Below are 17283 nucleotides of genomic sequence, written 5' to 3' on the forward strand. Positions count from 1 at the left end.
TTAAGCAGCACTGGACTTTTGCCTGAGATTTTTCACTTTAACGTTATTTGTAAAGTGCTTTTAACAATTAAAACAAAGCAGCTTTATAGAAATATAAGAATTATAAAAGTATAAATTTATCCCTTGTGAGCAGGCCAGAGTTATGAGGAAGAACTCCAGAGATAATATGAAGAAGAAACCTGGAGAGACCAAATCATCTCTTCTCTAACTAGCAGCAGCAGGGTTAGTGTTAGCGTAAGGGTTTCTATAGTGTGCTGTGCAGGAGGAGCAGCGTTACCTAAAGATTTTCTTCTCAGTGAGTCAGGTTTCACACACATGTAATATTTCTTTATGAAAGTGTGTGATTCTGCAGGATTAAACTGACTATTACATTGGAGATGAAAAAAGTCTACAGGTTCTTGTTCTAAAACAGACTAAGTAAAGATAAATAATATCAGCTTCATGTGAAATAAGCAGCCAGGTGAAGGAAGAAAAAAAGAGAATAATCAATAATCTGGTAGGGCGAGTAAGCACACCCCTTAGATATCAGTATAACAGTTCATAACTTCCACAAGAGATAGATAGATTCTATAGATTTTTTTTCTTTTTTCTCTTGTTTGGACTTCAATATTTATTATTTTTGGAGTCTACTAACCTGGCTCATCCTTGTTTGGTCAGTTTGTTCCTCTCTTCTTGACTGTAGTGCTCCAGATAGTGAGAGTATCTCCTGTTACTCAGCCCTCTTTACATCCTCCTAAGGTTAGAATGGACACAGAGCTAGACCGTTCCATAATACTGATCATCTTCTGAAGTTGTTCCTTTGGTGCATTTGTGCTTTGGTTTGTTCTTGTGCTAGACGTTGGTATGTTTCTTCATCTTCAGCTGTCCTGCAGGGTTTGATTAAAATAGATTGGTGTTTTGAGATTCATGATTCCTTCAATTCGAGACTAAAGGCCAGAGGTGAAGCAGCTCCATAGCACCATGCTGACACCACGTGTCACCATTTACTCCACTGGTCTCCGACTGCAGGTGGATGTGGCATCACTGGGATTTGATCTCAGGAACATAAGGCAGACATTTTTGTCTTCTGTTACCTGGAGGTTTTGAAAGCTCGTGCTATTTCATCCTACTAATCTGATTTTAAGAAATCATTTAGTAAATGACCGTCTCAAGAACGTCTCACAAACCCTTTCTGGGTACGAAACCGGACACAACGCCAACCGGTCAGTGATTACCAGAAGCACGACGTGCTAGATGGACAGACTGTGTAGTTAGCTTGTTGGACTGCAGACTAGCATGTCTCTGCATCCTAATCCAAACAGATGTTAAGACAGATGTATGAAGCAGACATGACTCTGACTCCTGGTGCTCTACAGGAGCTTCAGTGGAATATTAAATCATAGTGTGTTCATAGCTGCTCTTATTAACATGGGTGTGTTACACATCCTGTTGTCATATCTAATAATTGGGTAATGAAACTTATAACAGATAACAACTACTAAAACCAAAGGGTAGGTAGAAGAAAAGAGTTTAAATTAAACAACCAATTAAATTTAATAATAAATATATAATAAATAAAGTTTTAATTGTTTAAATTTACAATTATTATTTATTTTTTCGACCATTCAGTTGAAGACCGACTGCTTTTGCTGCTTCTTTTCATAACACACATCAACGTCAGCAGAACTGTAGTGAGTCAGAAACAGACAACAGATGGAAAAAGGGAAGGAAGGAGGGAGCAGAAAGGAGTAAGAGTGTGTGCAAGAGTGTGTGCAGTGTCGAGTGGCCGGCTCAGCTCGAACACATCTCTTTATCTGTCTCTGGGGTAGACAGTGTGTGTGTGCGAATCAGATTAGCCAGTAAATTCTGCTGCTGCTGCTCAGAGTTAAACTCCGCCCCTCGCCATGAAGGAAGAAGGAATTGTGAGCCGTCGTCGTTTCTCTATGTGTGGTGGAATTGGATCTGTTCGTCCTGAAAGACGGAAACTTATCCGCAATGCCTCGTTCGGGGGCTGCAACGAGATTACGAACAGCCTCACAGGTAAAGAGACATACAGCCTCACAGGTAAAGAGATAAACAGCCTCACAGGTAAAGAGATAAACAGCCTCACAGGTAAAGAGACATACAGCCTCACAGGTAAAGAGATAAACAGCCTCTCAGGTAAAGAGATAAACAGCCTCTCAGGTAAAGAGATAAACAGCCTCTCAGGTAAAGAGATAAACAGCCTCACAGGTAAAGAGATAAACAGCCTCTCAGGTAAAGAGATAAACAGCCTCTCAGGTAAAGAGATAAACAGCCTCTCAGGTAAAGAGATAAACAGCCTCTCAGGTAAAGAGATAAACAGCCTCTCAGGTAAAGAGATAAACAGCCTCTCAGGTAAAGAGATAAACAGCCTCACAGGTAAAGAGATAAACAGCCTCACAGGTAAAGAGATAAACAGCCTCACAGGTAAAGAGATAAACAGCCTCACAGGTAAAGAGATAAACAGCCTCTCAGGTAAAGAGATAAACAGCCTCACAGGTAAAGAGATAAACAGCCTCACAGGTAAAGAGACATACAGCCTCACAGGTAAAGAGATAAACAGCCTCACAGGTAAAGAGACATACAGCCTCTCAGGTAAAGAGACATACAGCCTCACAGGTAAAGAGACATACAGCCTCACAGGTAAAGAGACATACAGCCTCTCAGGTAAAGAGATAAACAGCCTCTCAGGTAAAGAGACATACAGCCTCACAGGTAAAGAGATAAACAGCCTCACAGGTAAAGAGACATACAGCCTCTCAGGTAAAGAGACATACAGCCTCACAGGTAAAGAGACATACAGCCTCACAGGTAAAGAGACATACAGCCTCTCAGGTAAAGAGACATACAGCCTCACAGGTAAAGAGACATACAGCCTCACAGGTAAAGAGATAAACAGCCTCACAGGTAAAGAGACATACAGCCTCACAGGTAAAGAGACATACAGCCTCACAGGTAAAGAGACATACAGCCTCTCAGGTAAAGAGACATACAGCCTCACAGGTAAAGAGACATACAGCCTCACAGGTAAAGAGACATACAGCCTCACAGGTAAAGAGACATACAGCCTCACAGGTAAAGAGATAAACAGCCTCACAGGTAAAGAGATAAACAGCCTCTCAGGTAAAGAGATAAACAGCCTCTCAGGTAAAGAGATAAACAGCCTCTCAGGTAAAGAGATAAACAGCCTCTCAGGTAAAGAGATAAACAGCCTCACAGGTAAAGAGACATACAGCCTCACAGGTAAAGAGACATACAGCCTCTCAGGTAAAGAGATAAACAGCCTCTCAGGTAAAGAGACATACAGTCTCACAGGTAAAGAGACATACAGCCTCTCAGGTAAAGAGATAAACAGCCTCTCAGGTAAAGAGACATACAGCCTCACAGGTAAAGAGATAAACAGCCTCTCAGGTAAAGAGACATACAGCCTCACAGGTAAAGAGATAAACAGCCTCTCAGGTAAAGAGACATACAGCCTCACAGGTAAAGAGATAAACAGCCTCTCAGGTAAAGAGACATACAGCCTCTCAGGTAAAGAGACATACAGCCTCACAGGTAAAGAGATAAACAGCCTCTCAGGTAAAGAGACATACAGCCTCACAGGTAAAGAGATAAACAGCCTCACAGGTAAAGAGACATACAGCCTCACAGGTAAAGAGACATACAGCCTCTCAGGTAAAGAGACATACAGCCTCACAGGTAAAGAGACATACAGCCTCACAGGTAAAGAGATAAACAGCCTCACAGGTAAAGAGACATACAGCCTCACAGGTAAAGAGATGAGTTTCTTCAGAGTGTGAGGAACCATAGAGCCATACTGTTTAGAGCCATACTGTGGTTCTGTGGGGCATTTAGGCCTCAGGATGAGGAAGTGGGCGCAGCCAACATTAGTTATTATTCAAATGAGTTTGCACTTCACATGTTAATGAGGTTATGCTAATGGCCTTCTGTCTCTGTATCATACACAAAGAATGGTGAAAGATCAGTACACACACACACACACACTGTACAGACAGTAGCAGAGTGAAAGAGCTGTGTAACTCATGAGCTGCATTCTGTGTGTGTGTGTGCGCGCGTGTGTGTGTGTGTTGGCAGGTTTTGAACGGAAGGAGGACATCTTAACTCTGAAAGAGGATTCATCTCTGTCTATATCGAAAAGCAAGGTGACATGACAGCAACCAACCCCCCCCCCACCCACACACCACAAAGCCTATTCCAAGAGAAAGTGACAAAGCTTTGTGTGTGTGTGTGTGTGTGTGTGTGTGTGTGATATGTAATCCTCAGTCTGAGTCTAAGCTGTATAACGGATCAGATAAAGATGTCTCAGCTTCAGCTAACAAACTCACCAAGAAAGAGTCTCTTAAGGTAAGAGCTCCACTCCCTACATCTTACTCCCTACCCCCTACTCTCTACATCCTACACCCTACTCTCTACATCCTACACCCTACTCTTTACACCCTACTCCCTTTACCTTACAAAACCTTACTTTTGGGGAGTAACTAGTTACATGTAACGGCGTTACGTAACTTAATTACAAAATAAATGTAACAGTAACTCGTTACAGTTACTTAGAAAAATGTGTAATTAAAATTACAGTTACTTATGAAAATGTTAAAGATTACAAATAGAGTTACATCTGAATATTTTCTTTAAAAAAACTAGTATATGTTGAATAAATATTAATTTGTTGTTCGAGTTTGTTAAAGCGGTGCTATTCTGATGATTCTGATTGGTTCTCTGGTTTGAATTTGCGGAGCGTCTGCCAATTACATTAATCCACATTGCCGCGGAAAGCTTTAGGCTAAAACACTGTCTGAGAGTGACCACCATGGCGAGTGATAAAAATGCATTTCAGTCCTGGAAATTTAAACATAATTTCATCCTGAAATCCAATAAGGGGCAAATATAACAGTTCAGGGGGAAATTAGTTTCCTGGCTGTTAAAATGCTTTCAGTATCAAAGGCTTCAATGTTGAACCTGAGGAAGCATCTGCAGGTATGGAACCTAGCCTTTCTTTATTTTATAATATATTTAAAATGTATAATTTTGTCATTATTGTGAGTGTACAGAAATAAAAACAGACCCTTTAGTTTGGAATGATATATTACTCATTTCTGTATAATAAAAAGTGACGGACACAGCTGCTCTGTGGAAAAAAATCCACTAAAACGCGCCTGCGCATTCATCGAGCCCACAGTGTACTCAAGACCTGTATTCATATCATTCACAACAAATTCGCTAGTCTGCTAGTCATGGGCGTCGCTAGGCCATTTTAAAGCCCCACTAAAATTCTGCGATTCTCCATAAACTGTACACGAATAAGTGACCTCCTCAGTCCCCTTTACATTTCATATGAAAACGGCGGCTCTTCGGCTCCTCCCCCTCTTTCAGCGCGTTCTTCAATCCGCAAACCGCGGAGTCACAGAGCGAGGATCAGAGGACGAGTGTGTGTGTGTGTGTGTGTGTGAGAGAGAGAGAGTGTGTGTGAGTGTGTGTGTGAGAGAGAGAGAGAGAGAGAGAGTGTGTGTGTGTGTGTGAGAGAGAGTGTGTGTGTGTGTGTGTGTGTGATCAGGAAGACTCGTATTTGTCTTGTTCAGTACTCAAATGTTATACACATCTATGTAATACAGTGGAATGCTGCATTAAGTTTACCATCCTACCCTGTTAGTCAAACCTTTATTTTATTTATTTATTTATTTATTTATTTATTTTTACTATTATACCCTCATTGGGGGCGGAGCCCCCCTTAAATGAAAATCCTAAAATTGTCCCTGCTGCTAGCTCCCTTTACCAGACACACTTCTATTTCTGAACCTTTGACAGTAAATATATATCTCACACTTTTCCTCCTTGTAAATGTGTTGGTATCAGATCTAATATAACTCAGTTATTTTAGCGCTGTAGTGTACATTATGATGACTCTTTACAGATTATGTTTTTTTCCAAGGCATTGTTACTTGCCAGTGTGTCCTGTCATAGCTACGCAAAGATCTGATTCCTAAAACAGTGTTAAACCGTTTTTGTTCTGAAGTCTGGTTTTGTGGCTGGGCTTAAAATGAAATTAATATAATCTTAATTCAAGTGATGAAAGATTTAAAATTCTAACAGTAAACAGAGTTGAGTTCTACTGTAAGGTTAACCCTGCCTGGGATAAATGTTTGGAAATGATTTAGTTGAAAATATCCATTAGAAACTTAAAAGTAATCAAAAAGTAATCAGTTACTTTACTTTTATAAAGTCATTGAAAAGTTACACGACTTATTACATTTTAAACAGAGGAACCTGTAATCTGGAACCGATTACATTTCCAAAGTAACCTTCCCAACACTCCTTACACCCTACACCCTACTCCTTACACCCTGCTCCCTACACCCAACTCCCTACACCCTGCTCCCTACACCCAACTCCTTACACCCTGCTCCCTACACCCTACTCCTTACACCCTGCTCCCTACACCCTGCTCCCTACACCCTACTCCTTACACCCTACTCCCTACACCCTACTCCTTACACCCTGCTCCCTACACCCTGCTCCCTACACCCTACTCCTTACACCCTGCTCCCTACACCCTGCTCCCTACACCCAACTCCTTACACCATGCTCCCTACACCCTACTCCTTACACCCTGCTCCCTACACCCTGCTCCCTACACCCTGCTCCCTACACCCAACTCCTTACACCCTGCTCCCTACACCCTGCTCCCTACACCCAACTCCTTACACCCTGCTCCCTACACCCTGCTCCCTACACCCTGCTCCCTACACCCAACTCCTTACACCCTGCTCCCTACACCCTGCTCCCTACACCCTGCTCCCTACACCCTGCTCCCTACACCCTGCTCCCTACACCCTACTCCCTACACCCTACTCCTTACACCCTACATCCTGCTCCCTACACCCTACTCCTTACACCCTGCTCCCTACACCCTGCTTCCTACACCCTGCTCCCTACACCCTGCTCCCTACACCCTGCTCCCTACACCCTACTCCTTACACCCTACTCCCTACACCCTGCTCCCTACACCCTACTCCTTACACCCTGCTCCCTACACCCAACTCCTTACACCCTGCTCCCTACACCCTGCTCCCTACACCCAACTCCTTACACCCTGCTCCCTACACCCTACTCCTTACACCCTGCTCCCTACACCCTACTCCCTACACCCTGCTCCCTACACCCTACTCCTTACACCCTGCTCCCTACACCCTGCTCCCTACACCCTGCTCCCTAAACCCTACTCCCTACACTTTACTCAATTCAATTCAATTCAGTTTATTTTGTATAGCGCCTTTTACAATGAACATTGTCTCAAAGCAGCTTTACAAAAGAAGAAAAACAGAAAGGGGAGGGGAAAAATAAATTAATTAAATAAATAAATAAATAAAAATAACTAGAAATAAGAGTAAATCATTAAATTTAATAATTAAACTATTTTATCCCTAATGAGAAGCCTGTGACGACGGTGGCAAGGAAAATCTCCCTGGGATGATCTGAGGAAGAAACCTTGAGAGGAACCAGGCTCAGAAGGGAACCCATCCTCATTTGGGTGACACTAAACAGTAAATAATGTAACTGTAACTGATTAATGTCCTTTCTACAACAGAAATCAATGACCCATGAGGAACTATTAGGTCAGTGTAGTTTCTAAGTTTCATTATAGACACTAGTTCTTTGCTGTCACAAGCTGACAGATGAAATGGCAGATCTGTGACGGTGTGAAAGTCCCCAAGTGGCTCTGTCCATGGCTGTCTCCTGGTCCACACAGATCCATCCACAGCATCAGTGGGCACCATCAAGCGAGGAGACTCCGACCAGGGGTAGGGCAGTGGTCACACTGGAAACACTGGGAGCTCAGGAGTGGGGTGTATAGCTCCACAGAGAAGGTAGAGAGAGAGAGAAAGATATTAAGTTTCTGATCATGTGATGCTTAAAGACAGTGTAGAATTATGTGTAAAGTGCAGGCAGGGACTCCGGCAAGACTAGCTATGACATCATAACTAAAAGGGAGAGCCAGAAGGTCACAGACATGAAGGCTTCCCGGGACATAAATAATCCCTACTCCCTACATCCTACTCTCTACACGCTAATCCCTACACTTTATTCCCTACTCCCTACATCTTACTCTCTACTCCCTACACCTTACTCTCTACTCCCTACATCTTACTCTCTACTCCCTACATCTTACTCTCTACTCCCTACACCTTACTCTCTACTCCCTACACCTTACTCTCTACTCCCTACATCTTACTCTCTACTCCCTACACCTTACTCTCTACTCCCTACACCTTACTCTCTACTCCCTACACTTTACTCCCTACACCTTACTCTCTACTCCCTACACCTTACTCTCTACTCCCTACATCTTACTCTCTACACCCTACACCTTACTCCCTACTCCCTACATCTTACTCTCTACTCCCTACACTTTACTCCCTACACCTTACTCCCTACACCTTAGCCTCAGCTCTGAGGAAGGTGAGCCCAATCCAGTCCTAACTATTGTACCTAATCTGTCAGAGGTCTCAGGTCCCCTCCTCGGAGATGGGGAAAGAACAGCTATAGGCCTTAACACAGCCTCGGGTAAGAGCCTCTATAAACTGTGTGTAAGAGTTTACAACAAGAGATGGCTAGTCGGGAGGGTAGACACGCCCTGGCGCAGTGTCCTTGGGCTGAATGATGATGTAAAGCCAGAGTGGCGAACGTTGTACAAACCACCGTTAACTAAAAGAACAGGTGACCTGCAGTGGAGAATACTGCATGGCATTGTCTCTGTAAACGCTTTTATCTGTATTTTAAACCCAGAGGTCACACATGAGTGTCCTTTTTGTTTAGAGGGAGACAGTGTTTCATGCTTTTATGAACTGTTTTAGACTTCGTCCACTTTTTAGTGTTTTAGCGAGTGTCTTTGAGTGTTTTAACACGGTTTTTACCCCACAGGTTTTTATCCTTGGTTTTAAATACACCAGAAAAGAAAGGTTCAAGTGTCAGCTGGTCAATTTTATCCTGGGCCAGGCGAAACTGGCCATCTACACCAGCAGAAAGAACAAAGTGACACAGAACACACAACATGATGTTACTGTAATCTTTCAGAGACTGGTCAGAACAAGGGTCTTTGTTGATTTCAACTTTTATAAAAGTATGAATGACCTCGAAAAGTTCCAGCTGATGTGGTGTGATGGGGAGCCGTGTGTACTGGTGTAAATGATGAACTGCTGTTTGCACGCGAGTTTGGATGAACTTTTATTTTAACTTCCTGTGTATTTTAATAGTTTTTTAACTAGGTTTTTGATGTGCCATTTATTTATCTTTATAAATGGACTACTTTATTTATTTAATTATTTAACTATTTATTTACTCAATTTCCCCTGTGAAATTTGCTGCTAAAGTGAACGAATAATTGGATTTAATAAATGACCATCAAAAGTCAAAGTCTACTCCCTACACCTTACTCCCTACACCTTACTCTCTACTCCCTACACCTTACTCTCTACTCCCTACACCTTACTCCCTACACCTTACTCTCTACTCCCTACACCTTACTCTCTACTCCCTACACCTTACTCCCTACACCTTACTCCCTACACCTTACTCTCTACTCCCTACACCTTACTCCCTACACCTTACTCTCTACTCCCTACACCTTACTCTCTACTCCCTACACCTTACTCTCTACTCCCTACACTTTACTCTCTACTCCCTACACTTTACTCTCTACTCCCTACACTTTACTCTCTACTCCCTACACCTTACTCTCTACTCCCTACACCTTACTCTCTACTCCCTACACCTTACTCTCTACTCCCTACACCTTACTCTCTACTCCCTACACCTTACTCCCTACACCTTACTCTCTACTCCCTACATCTTACACTCTACTCCCTACACCTTACTCCCTACGCCCTACACCTTACTCTCTACTCCCTACTCCCTACACCTTACTCTCTACTCCCTACACCTTACTCTCTACTCCCTACATCTTACTCTCTACTCCCTACACCTTACTCTCTACTCCCTACACCTTACTCCCTACACCTTACTCTCTACTCCCTACACCTTACTCTCTACTCCCTACACCTTACTCTCTACTCCCTACATCTTACTCTCTACTCCCTACACCTTACTCTCTACTCCCTACACCTTACTTCCTACACCTTACTCTCTACTCCCTACACCTTACTCTCTACTCCCTACACCTTACTCCCTACACTTTACTCTCTACTCCCTACACCTTACTCTCTACTCCCTACATCTTACTCTCTACTCCCTACATCTTACTCTCTACTCCCTACACCTTACTCTCTACTCCCCACACCTTACTTCTACTCCTACACCTTACTCTCTACTCCCTACATCTTACTCTCTACTCCCTACACCTTACTCTCTACTCCCTACACTTTACTCCCTACACCTTACTCCCTACACCTTACTCTCTACTCCCTACACCTTACTCTCTACTCCCTACACCTTACTCTCTACTCCCTACACCTTACTCCCTACACCTTACCCTCTACTCCCTACACCTTACTCCCTACACCTTACTCCCTACACCTTACTCTCTACTCCCTACACCTTACTCTCTACTCCCTACACCTTACTCTCTACTCCCTACACTTTACTCCCTACACCTTACACCTTACTCCCTACACCTTACTCCCTACATCTTACTCTCTACTCCCTACATCTTACTCTCTACACCTTACTCTCTACTCCCTACACCTTACTCCCTACACCTTACTCCCTACACCTTACTCTCTACTCCCTACACCTTACTCTCTACACCTTACTCTCTACTCCCTACACCTTACTCTCTACTCCCTACATCTTACTCTCTACTCCCTACACCTTACTCTCTACTCCCTACACCTTACTCTCTACGCCCTACACCTTACTCTCTACTCCCTACACCCTACTCTCTACTCCCTACTCCCTACACCTTACTCTCTACTCCCTACACCCTACACCTTACTCCCTACACCTTACTCCCTACATCTTACTCTCTACTCCCTACACCTTACTCTCTACTCCCTACACCCTACTCTCTACTCCCTACACCCTACTCCCTACACCCTACTCCCTACACCCTACTCCCTACACCTTACTCCCTACACCTTACTCTCTACTCCCTACACCCTACTCCCTACACCTTACTCCCTACGCCCTACACCCTACTCTCTACTCCCTACACCCTACTCCCTACTCCCTACACCCTACTCCCTACACCTTACTCCCTACACCTTACTCTCTACTCCCTACACCTTACTCTCTACGCCCTACACCTTACTCCCTACACCTTACTCTCTACTCCCTACACCTTACTCCCTACACCTTACTCTCTACTCCCTACACCTTACTCCCTACGCCCTACACCTTACTCTCTACTCCCTACACCCTACTCCCTACTCCCTACTCCCTACACCTTACTCCCTACACCTTACTCTCTACTCCCTACACCTTACTCTGTACTCCCTACACCTTACTCTCTACTCCCTACACCTTACTCTCTACTCCCTACACTTTACTCCCTACACCTTACACCTTACTCCCTACACCTTACTCCCTACACCTTACTCCCTACATCTTACTCTCTACTCCCTACACCTTACTCTCTACTCCCTACATCTTACTCTCTACACCTTACTCTCTACTCCCTACACCTTACTCCCTACACCTTACTCCCTACACCTTACTCTCTACTCCCTACACCTTACTCTCTACACCTTACTCTCTACTCCCTACACCTTACTCTCTACTCCCTACATCTTACTCTCTACTCCCTACACCTTACTCTCTACTCCCTACACCTTACTCTCTACGCCCTACACCTTACTCCCTACACCTTACTCTCTACTCCCTACACCTTACTCTCTACACCTTACTCTCTACTCCCTACACCTTACTCCCTACACCTTACTCTCTACTCCCTACACCTTACTCCCTACACCTTACTCCCTACACCTTACTCTCTACTCCCTACACCTTACTCTCTACTCCCTACACTTTACTCTCTACTCCCTACACCTTACTCTCTACTCCCTACACTTTACTCTCTACTCCCTACACCTTACTCTCTACTCCCTACACCTTACTCTCTACTCCCTACACCTTACTCTCTACTCCCTACACCTTACTCCCTACACCTTACTCTCTACACCTTACTCTCTACTCCCTACACCTTACTCCCTACACCTTACTCTCTACTCCCTACACCTTACTCTCTACTCCCTACACCTTACTCCCTACACCTTACTCTCTACTCCCTACATCTTACACTCTACTCCCTACACCTTACTCCCTACGCCCTACACCTTACTCTCTACTCCCTACACCTTACTCTCTACTCCCTACACCTTACTCTCTACTCCCTACACCTTACTCTCTACTCCCTTACACTTTACTCTCTACTCCCTTACACCTTACTCTCTACTCCCTACACCTTACTCTACTACTACCTACACCTTACTCTCTACTACTCCCTACACTCTTACACCTTACTCCTTCCTACACCTTACTTCTTTACTACTACCTTACTCTTTCCTACTCCCTTACACCTTACTTTTACTCTACTCCCTACACCTACTACTCCTACACCTTACTCTCTACTCCCTACACTTTACTCTCTACTCCCTACACCTTTACTCTCTACTCCCCTACACCTTACTCTCTACTCCCTACATGACCCTTACTCTCTACTCCCTACACCTTACTCTCTACTCTCTACACCTTACTCTACTCCCTACACCTTACTCCCTACACCTTACTCTCTACTCCCCCTTACACCTTTACTCCCTACACCTTTACTCCCTACACCTTACTCTCTACTCCCTACACCTTACTCTCTACTCCCTACACTTTACTCTCTACTCCCTACACCTTACTCTCTACTCCCTACACTTTACTCTCTACTCCCTTACACCTTACTCTCTACTCCCTACACCTTACTCTCTACTCCCTACACCTTTACTCCCTTACACCTTACTTCTCTACACTCTTACTCTCTACTCCCTACACCTTACTCCCTTCATTTACACCTTACTCTCTACTCCCTTTTACACTCTTACTCTCTACTCCCTTTACACCTTACTCCCTACACCTTACTCTCTACTCCCTACATCTTACACTCTACTCCCTACACCTTACTCCCTACGCCCTACACCTTACTCTCTACTCCCTACACCTTACTCTCTACTCCCTACACCTTACTCTCTACTCCCTACACCTTACTCTCTACTCCCTACACTTTACTCTCTACTCCCTACACCTTACTCTCTACTCCCTACACCTTACTCTCTACTCCCTACACCTTACTCTCTACTCCCTACACCTTACACCTTACTCCCTACACCTTACTTCCTACACCTTACTCTCTACTCCCTACACCTTACTCTCTACTCCCTACACCTTACTCCCTACACCTTACTCTCTACTCCCTACACTTTACTCTCTACTCCCTACACTTTACTCTCTACTCCCTACACCTTACTCTCTACTCCCTACACCTTACTCTCTACTCCCTACACCTTACTCTCTACTCCCTACATCTTACTCTCTACTCCCTACACTTTACTCCCTACACCTTACTCCCTACACCTTACTCTCTACTCCCTACACCTTACTCTCTACTCCCTACACCTTACTCCCTACACCTTACTCTCTACTCTCTACTCCCTACACCTTACTCCCTACACCTTACTCTCTACTCCCTTCAGCTTACTCTCTACACCTTACCCTCTACTCCCTTCACCTTACTCCCTACTCCTTACTCCCTACACCTTTCTCTGTACTCCCTACACCTTACTCTCTACTTCCCTACACTTTACTCCCTACACCTTACACCTTTACTCCCTACACCTTACTTCCCTACACCTTACTCCCTACATCTTACTCTCTACTCCCTACACCTTACTCTCTACTCCCTACATCTTACTCTCTACACCTTACTCTACTACTCCCTACACCTTACTTCCCCTACACCTTACTCCCTACACCTTACTCTCTAGTGCCTACTCCCTACTCCCTACATCTTACTCTCTACTCCCTACACCTTACTCTCTACTCCCTACTCCCTACACCTTACTCTCTACTCCCTACACCTTACTCTCTACTCCCTACACCTTACTCTCTACTCCCTACACCTTACTCTCTACTCCCTACTCCCTACACCCTACTCTCTACTCCCTACTCCCTACACCTTACTCTCTACTCCCTACACCTTACTCTCTACTCCCTACACCTTACTCTCTACTCCCTACACCCTACTCCCTACACCCTACTCCCTACTCCCTACACCCTACTCCCTACACCTTACTCCCTACACCTTACTCTCTACTCCCTACACCCTACTCCCTACACCTTACTCCCTACGCCCTACACCCTACTCTCTACTCCCTACACCCTACTCCCTACTCCCTACACCCTACTCCCTACACCTTACTCCCTACACCTTACTCTCTACTCCCTACGCCCTACACCCTACTCTCTACTCCCTACACCCTACTCCCTACACCCTACTCCCTACACCTTACTCCCTACACCTTACTCTCTACTCCCTACACCCTACTCCCTACTCCCTACTCCCTACACCCTACTCCCTACACCTTACTCTCTACTCCCTACACCCTACTCTCTTCTCCCTGCACCTTACTCCCTACACCTTACTCCCTACACCTTACTCTCTACTCCCTACACCTTACTCTCTACGCCCTACACCTTACTCCCTACACCTTACTCTCTACTCCCTACACCTTACTCCCTACACCTTACTCTCTACTCCCTACACCTTACTCCCTACGCCCTACACCTTACTCTCTACTCCCTACACCCTACTCCCTACTCCCTACTCCCTACACCTTACTCCCTACACCTTACTCTCTACTCCCTACACCTTACTCTCTACTCCCTACACCTTACTCTCTACTCCCTACACTTTACTCCCTACACCTTACACCTTACTCCCTACACCTTACTCCCTACATCTTACTCTCTACTCCCTACACCTTACTCTCTACTCCCTACACCTTACTCTCTACTCCCTACACCCTACTCCCTACTCCCTACTCCCTACACCTTACTCCCTACACCTTACTCTCTACTCCCTACACCTTACTCTCTACTCCCTACACCTTACTCTCTACTCCCTACACCTTACTCTCTACTCCCTACACTTTACTCCCTACACCTTACACCTTACTCCCTACACCTTACTCCCTACACCTTACTCTCTACTCCCTACATCTTACTCTCTACACCTTACTCTCTACTCCCTACACCTTACTCTCTACACCTTACTCTCTACTCCCTACACCTTACTCTCTACTCCCTACACTTTACTCCCTACACCTTACACCTTACTCCCTACACCTTACTCCCTACACCTTACTCCCTACACCTTACTCTCTACTCCCTACACCTTACTCTCTACTCCCTACACCTTACTCCCTACACCTTACTCTCTACTCCCTACACCTTACTCTCTACTCCCTACACCTTACTCTCTACTCCCTACACCTTACTCCCTACACCTTACTCTCTACTCCCTACACCTTACACCTTACTCTCTACTCCCTACACCTTACTCCCTACACCTTACTCCCTACGCCCTACACCCTACTCTCTTCTCCCTACACCCTACTCTCTACTCCCTACTCCCTACTCTCTACTCCCTACTCCCTACACCTTACTCTCTACTCCCTACACCCTACACCTTACTCCCTACACCTTACTCCCTACATCTTACTCTCTACTCCCTACACCTTACTCTCTACTCCCTACACCTTACTCTCTACTCCCTATGCCCTACACCCTACTCTCTACTCCCTACACCCTACTCCCTACACCCTACTCCCTACTCCCTACTCCCTACACCCTACTCCCTACACCTTACTCCCTACACCTTACTCTCTACTCCCTACACCCTACTCCCTACACCTTACTCCCTACGCCCTACACCCTACTCTCTACTCCCTACACCCTACTCCCTACTCCCTACACCCTACTCCCTACACCTTACTCCCTACACCTTACTCTCTACTCCCTACGCCCTACACCCTACTCTCTACTCCCTACACCCTACTCCCTACATCCTACTCCCTACACCTTACTCCCTACACCTTACTCTCTACTCCCTACACCCTACTCCCTACTCCCTACACCCTACTCCCTACACCTTACTCCCTACGCCCTACACCCTACTCTCTTCTCCCTACACCCTACTCCCTACTCCCTACACCCTACACCCTACACCCTACACCTTACACCTTACTCCTTACTCCCTACTCCCTACACCTTACACCCTACTCCCTCCAGTCACACAGATCTCAAAATACTTCAGCTCCTTCAGGGGTAAGGCCACTATACTTTACACATCTCCAACACCTCAGGAGTGAAGACACAACACACCCCTGCTGCAGTCTGACACCCACCGACATCCACCTAATCACCAAAGTGTGGCGATGTGACTGTGTGTGTGGGTGTGTGTGGGTGTAGGTCCAGAAAAAGAATTATAGGGAGGAGAAGAAGCGAGCAACTAAAGAGCTGCTGAGTACAATCACTGATCCCTCAGTCGTGGTCATGGCCGACTGGCTCAAGGTGAGCATATGTGGAAGTGTATGTGACAGTGTGTGTGTAAGTGTGTGTATGTGTGTGTGTGTGTGTGTGGGCAGGGGTGACAGTGTGTTATCTTTTTATAATTAATTTCCTTAATTATATTACCTGTCTGAGTATGTATTTAGATCGTAACCCTTTGTGTGTGTGTGAGGCAGATCCGTGGCTCTCTGAAGAGCTGGACGAAGCTGTGGTGTGTATTGAAGCCAGGTGTGTTACTGATCTATAAGAGTCAGAAAAGTGATCAGTGGGTCGGGACGGTGCTACTGAGCGCGTGCGAACTAATTGAAAGGCCGTCAAAGAAGAATGGCTTCTGCTTTAAACTCTTCCACCCGCTGGAACAGTCCATATGGGCCATCAAGGTATTCTATATATCTACACACACACACACCTCACACACACACACACACACCTCACACACACACACACACACCTCACACATACACACACACACCTCACACACACACACACACACACCTCACACACACACACACACACACACACCTCACACACACACACACACACACCTCACACACACACACACACACCTCACACACACACACACACACACCTCACACACACACACACACACACCTCACACACACACACACACACACACCTCACACATACACACACACACACCTCACACACACACACACACACACACCTCACACACACACACAC

At 45.2% G+C, this 17283-nt stretch overlaps 1 protein-coding gene across 6 annotated transcripts in view; it reads left to right on the forward strand.

The window, feature by feature from the left end:
- Positions 1 to 1691: 1691 nt before the first annotated feature.
- osbpl8 (oxysterol binding protein-like 8) overlaps positions 1692 to 17283 on the forward strand; it is an 80188-nt gene continuing 64596 nt past the window's right edge. Inside the window, exons 1-5 of one of the 6 annotated variants that reach the window (XM_058417176.1) lie at positions 1692 to 2019; positions 4096 to 4163; positions 4285 to 4365; positions 16483 to 16584; positions 16758 to 16961. In XM_058417176.1, the coding sequence (XP_058273159.1) occupies positions 1884 to 2019; positions 4096 to 4163; positions 4285 to 4365; positions 16483 to 16584; positions 16758 to 16961 (591 nt within the window). In that variant the 5' untranslated portion in view covers positions 1692 to 1883. The remainder of the gene's footprint in view (positions 2020 to 4095; positions 4164 to 4284; positions 4366 to 16482; positions 16585 to 16757; positions 16962 to 17283) is intronic. The other 5 variants (XM_058417178.1, XM_058417175.1, XM_058417177.1 and 2 more) reach the window with 5 other exon arrangements.

Source organism: Hemibagrus wyckioides, linkage group LG19 (assembly GCF_019097595.1).
Source record: "Hemibagrus wyckioides isolate EC202008001 linkage group LG19, SWU_Hwy_1.0, whole genome shotgun sequence".
Taxonomy (NCBI): Eukaryota; Metazoa; Chordata; class Actinopteri; order Siluriformes; family Bagridae; genus Hemibagrus; species Hemibagrus wyckioides.